The sequence below is a fragment of the Bufo bufo genome, chromosome 2 (assembly GCF_905171765.1).
Source record: "Bufo bufo chromosome 2, aBufBuf1.1, whole genome shotgun sequence".
Classification (NCBI taxonomy): Eukaryota; Metazoa; Chordata; class Amphibia; order Anura; family Bufonidae; genus Bufo; species Bufo bufo.
In genome coordinates this window covers 200815298-200821297 of record NC_053390.1, presented here as the reverse complement: position 1 = coordinate 200821297, position 6000 = coordinate 200815298, and the positions used below count along the sequence as shown (strand labels likewise).

The following is a 6000-nucleotide window of genomic DNA, read 5'->3' as shown; positions in this document are numbered from 1 at the left end:
ATTAGTTTCCCTCTTTAATCCTAGAGTCTTTCCAGAAAAATATAAAGTCATAGGAGACCAGAGAGTATTATATACCAAATTTCAGGGCAATTGGAGCATATTTGATTTGAGTACAATGTATTCGGACCCAAATCGAACTTTTTTAAAAACTTGGTGAATCGGACCTCAAACGAAATTCAAGAAATTTGCACATCTCTACTATTTATTCATCTATCTATGCACCCACTGGCGTTACCTCTATTGACCTAACCAATTCACATCCCTATAGATTTTGCCTGGCTAACTCATGGTTTGTTTAGCCTACCTTAAAAAAAAACAAAAAAAAAACCTCACGTACATACAGTGGCGGAAATAATTATTTGACCCCTCACTGATTTTGTAAGTTTGTCCAATGACAAAGAAATGAAAAGTCTCAGAACAGTATCATTTCAATGGTAGGTTTATTGTAACAGTGGCAGATAGCACATCAAAAGGAAAATCGAAAAAATAACTTTAAATAAAAGATAGCAACTGATTTGCATTTCATTGAGTGAAATAAGTATTTGAACCCCTACCAACCATTAAGAGTTCTGGCTCCCACAGAGTGGTTAGACACTTCTACTCAATTAGTCACCCTCATTAAGGACACCTGTCTTAGCTAGTCACCTGTATAAAAGACACCTGTCCACAGAATCAATCAATCAAGCAGACTCCAAACTCTCCAACATGGGAAAGACCAAAGAGCTGTCCAAGGATGTCAGAGACAAAATTGTAGACCTGCACAAGGCTGGAATGGGCTACAAAACCATTAGCAAGAAGCTGGGAGAGAAGGTGACAACTGTTGGTGCGATTGTTCGAAAATGGAAGGAGCACAAAATGACCATCAATCGACCTCGCTCTGGGGCTCCACGCAAGATCTCACCTCGTGGGGTGTCAATGGTTCTGAGAAAGGTGAAAAAGCATCCTAGAACTACACGGGAGGAGTTAGTTAATGACCTCAAATTAGCAGGGACCACAGTCACCAAGAAAACCATTGGAAACACATTACACCGCAATGGATTAAAATCCTGCAGGGCTCGCAAGGTCCCCCTGCTCAGGAAGGCACATGTGCAGGCCCGTCTGAAGTTTGCCAATGAACACCTGAATGATTCAGAGAGTGACTGGGAGAAGGTGCTGTGGTCTGATGAGACCAAAATAGAGCTCTTTGGCATTAACTCAACTCGCTGTGTTTGGAGGAAGAAAAATGCTGCCTATGACCCCCAAAACACCGTCCCCACCGTCAAGCATGGGGGTGGAAACATTTTGCTTTGGGGGTGTTTTTCTGCTAAGGGCACAGGACAACTTATTCGCATAAACGGGAAAATGGACGGAGCCATGTATCGTGAAATCCTGAGCGACAACCTCCTTCCCTCTGCCAGGAAACTGAAAATGGGTCGTGGATGGGTGTTCCAGCACGACAATGACCCAAAACATACAGCAAAGGCAACAAAGGAGTGGCTCAAGAAGAAGCACATTAAGGTCATGGAGTGGCCTAGTCAGTCTCCGGACCTTAATCCAATCGAAAACCTATGGAGGGAGCTCAAGCTCAGAGTTGCACAGAGACAGCCTCGAAACCTTAGGGATTTAGAGATGATCTGCAAAGAGGAGTGGACCAACATTCCTCCTAAAATGTGCGCAAACTTGGTCATCAATTACAAGAAACGTTTGACCTCTGTGCTTGCAAACAAGGGTTTTTCCACCAAGTATTAAGTCTTTTTTTGTTAGAGGGTTCAAATACTTATTTCACTCAATGAAATGCAAATCAGTTGCTATCTTTTATTTAAAGTTATTTTTTCGATTTTCCTTTTGATGTGCTATCTGCCACTGTTACAATAAACCTACCATTGAAATGATACTGTTCTGAGACTTTTCATTTCTTTGTCATTGGACAAACTTACAAAATCAGTGAGGGGTCAAATAATTATTTCCGCCACTGTATCTATTCAAGAGCTTTTCATTTCAAGGGTTTACAATGATAAATCACACTACTCTCTGGTTTTCCAAAAAATAAGCTAAATTACATTTATTGCATCAATGAAAACCTTTAAAACTGTTTACTTGCAGTATTTCTGTGGATCTTTTACCTGAAGTATATCCTCCTATAACCCTATATCTACCACATGATGTATTAGGGTACTTTCACACTAGCTTTTTTTTTCTTTTCCGGTGTTGAGTTCCGTCCTAGGGGCTCTATACCGGAAAATAACTGATCAGGCATATCCCCATGCATTCTGAATGGAGAGAAATCTGTTCAGGATGCATCAGGATGTCTTCAGTTCAGTCACTGAATGGCGTTTTGGAGGGAGGAAAATCTCCGTCCAAAATTCCGGATCAGTTGCCCGAATCGGCATTAATTTACGTTGAAATGTATTAGTGCCGGGTACGGCATTAAAAATACCGCAATGCCGGATCCATCCTTGTAAAAATGACAAACGGAGAGATGGATCCATTCTTGCAATGCATTTGTGAGACGGATCCACATCCCGATCCGTCTACAAATGCTGTCCGTTTGCATGCAGATTGCCTGATCCGGCAGGCAGTTCCGGCGACGGAACTGCTTGCCGGATCACTCTGCCGCAAGTGTCAAAGTAGCCTTACCTATATCTACCACATGGACAATCAACTGAAGAAACAACCCTGGTCCTTTAATGTTAGTAAATATTCATCAAGTACTGTGATTTGTAGGGGAAAAAAGCATTGCAGCATTAAGATTAGACACACTAATATGTACAAAAGAACTAAAGCGATGCTATTGGTAATTTTCATGCAAGACAGACTATACACAGTATTAGTGGTCTCATGATAGACTGTGCTTCCAAGACACTAGGCACCAGCATTCACAGCAAATGGTCCTCCTTAGGAGGAAATAGCGTGATACATCAACACCGACAAAACATAGTGTAAAACAGCAGAGAAATGGAAAGACATTTTTGGCATTGAGGAAAGTGTGTGAATTGCTGCTTTTCAGTATGTTGCTCTTACATATAATCCCATCCATTTCTTTATTACAATAAGACCAACACTAAAAGTGTTACCCCATTGATAGGAGTCTTTGCAATGGGCTGTGCACTCCCTGAATTAAAATATGGAAGATGGGCTCAGAGGCTAAAGGTTTTCCTCTGCATTTTCACGGTCTGTTTCTTCTGAGACCTCGCTGAGCAAATTAGGACTGATATCTATAAAGGGAAAAAAAATGGATTAGAAAAGAAAAATGCACAAGGGTACAAATACAGAGTAGATGAAATGAATAATAGCAGCCACAGTTCTATGGCTATGCTGATGACTTTCCTTCCTTTAGACAAAGTGGTTGCCTGCTTTTTTTTATTTAAGAAGGTTAAAAACAGCCTTTCCCCTTCTAAGAAAACATGCATCCTTTGCAGTTACAGCCTGTTGCTGTGGGTTACTGTTAACCCAGTTATGGTGGCAATGCCACCCTTACTGAACTGTTATGTGCCTGAAATTTGCAGGACATGCTGGTATGCACCTGAGGGCCCATTCATACGACCGGATCGCGGTGCCTGTGTTGCAGACCACAAACAGCGGGTCTGCAATACCCAAAACTGACCGTGTGACCTTTGTGCTGCGGTGCGGACCCATTGACTTTAATAGGTCCTTGACCCGCAAGATATGGCAAAAGATAGGACATGTCCTATATTTTGCGGTGCGGAGACATGGATCGCACAACATGTCCTATCGCGTCTCGAATGTAACAAAACATTTTTCCTCATGGCCGCTAAGAGGTTTGTTACATTTGAAACGCGTAGCATATTATGTTTTTTTATTTTTATTATTTGATCATTTTAAAGCGCTATAAATAAAAGACAAGAAGTTTTACACAAGTGCCGAGGGATTATTCTGGGATTTAACCTTTTTGCTGATGGAACTGAGCTGTCACAACAGTGTCCAGTTTCCTTCTGAGCAAAGAATGGTGGAGGAGCGTCAGGATCTGACGTGGGTGAGCAACATATCGGTTTTCTTTTTATTGGTCACCATTGAAGTGAATGGGGCTGAGCTGCAATACAAAGCACAGCTGCTGTACAATGTACGGCGCTGTGCTTGGTGAGCTGAGAGAAGGCTGCGTTGCTACTGCGAGCACCGGTACCTTCTCAAACAGCTGATCGGCGGGGGTCTCGGGTGTCGGACCCCTACTGATCAGATACTGATTACCTATCCAGAGGATTGGTCATCAGTAAAAAAAAAAAAAAAAAAAAAACACAACACTCTCAAAAAAAAACTTTAAGACATTTTTGAAATTTTACCAGTTAGAAGACAACCCCTTTAGGGTCCATTCACACGTCCGTAAGTGTTTTGTGGATCCGCAAAACACTGACACCTGCAATGTGCGATCCGCAAAACGCAGACCGCACATCACAGACACTATAATAGAAAATGCCTTTTCTGGTCCGCAATTGCGGACAAGAATAGGACATGTTCTATTTTTTTCAGGAACGGAATTGCGGATCCCAAAAAAAAACGGATGCGGATCCCGGAAATGCGGATTCGCATCTGTTCCAGCCTCATTGAAAGTGAATGGGTCCGCAAATTGCGGAACGAATGCGGACCCAAATTACGGACGTGTGAATGGACCCTTAAAGTAAGCAATACTGTAACTGTGTAAATTGGAATATGCTACAATTTTAACACGAGACATGCTCTTAATATCTGTAGACTAGACTTCAACATAACACGTACATACCGTCAGGTGGATTGTGGAACAGAACCTGGTGTTTACAGATGCTCCCATTTGCAGTTGCAGGGCTACTTGTTGCAGCATCTGTGTACTCAGCGTTTACAACTGAATCGTCAACTTGCTGCATCTCATCCTCCTCTTCTGATTCTACAAGAATCAGGACTTCCGATGCTCCCTTTCTGTAACACAATACAAAACCACATTAAAAAGGTATTATTTCTTTTAGCAGATCTCCGTAGAATATTATCCAGAATGCAGCTACAGTGCCTTGCAAAAGTATTCAGAATCCCCCTTGGTATTTTGCTGTATTAAATGTAATGGACCTGACAAAATAGTCCACATTGTTAAAGTGGAATAAAAAAAAAAAAAAAAAAAACACAAACACAATCTAAATAAATAAGTAAAAAATGAAACATTGTGAGTAGATGAGTCTTCACCCCTTTGCTATGAAACCCTTAAATAAGGTCTGCCAAACCAGTGAGCTTCACATGACCTGTCACAAGATGTGAGACCGTCTTGAAAGAACCCGGAGTCTAAAACACTAATAAGAAAACAAAATGAAGACCAAGGTGCTCTCCATACAGCTCAGAGACAAAGTTGTGGAGAAGTATAGATGAGTGTTGGGTTATAGAAAAATATCCCTGACTTTAACCATTCCACAAAGTACAATCAAATCAAGTAAAACTAAATGGAAAGAATATGACATAACTACAAACCTGATAATAAAAGTTTGCCCACCATAAACTCAGGGCATTTAATCAGAGAATAAACATAGACATCAATAATAACAATGAGCTCCAAAAATCCAGTGGATGTTCTGTCCATATGACCACTGTAAACTGCACACTCTGTAGAGGGGAGCTTTATGGAAGAGTGGCCAGAAAATAAGCCATTGCTTAATTCCTCCCTGACCGCTACCGCACATATACAGCAGAAGTCGGGACTTTAAGAATGGTATCTGCTTGGCTTCTGAGTCGGTGCCATAGTCGCCGGACTTCTGCTGTTTTGAACAGCAGACAACTAAAGGCAAAGTCCATGATAGTCGATAATACCAATCATGGACTTTTAACCTCTCAGATGCTGTCGTCAATTGCAACTACTGCATCTGATAGGTCTTTCCAGGAAGTGCGGCACTCCCGATGCCTGAATGGCTCCCCCGCGCTGAGATCAAGGGAGCAGATCAGTTGCTATGACAATCTGGGGCCCTCCATAGAGACATAATGAATCTACCTTAGGCTGCAATGGTAATTTATTGCAGTGTATGGGAGAAGCGATCAGATGGTCACATGTTC

The 6000-nt window shown here is 41.7% G+C and overlaps 1 protein-coding gene across 2 annotated transcripts in view; it reads right to left on the bottom strand.

The window, feature by feature from the left end:
- Positions 1-2504: 2504 nt before the first annotated feature.
- Positions 2505-6000, bottom strand: part of VSIG10 (V-set and immunoglobulin domain containing 10) — a 36498-nt gene continuing 33002 nt past the window's right edge. For both annotated transcript variants that reach the window (XM_040416027.1, XM_040416028.1), the window contains 2 exons: positions 4715-4887; positions 2505-3194 (listed from right to left, as the gene is read on the bottom strand). In XM_040416027.1, the coding sequence (XP_040271961.1) occupies positions 3124-3194; positions 4715-4887 (244 nt within the window). In that variant the 3' untranslated portion in view covers positions 2505-3123. The remainder of the gene's footprint in view (positions 3195-4714; positions 4888-6000) is intronic.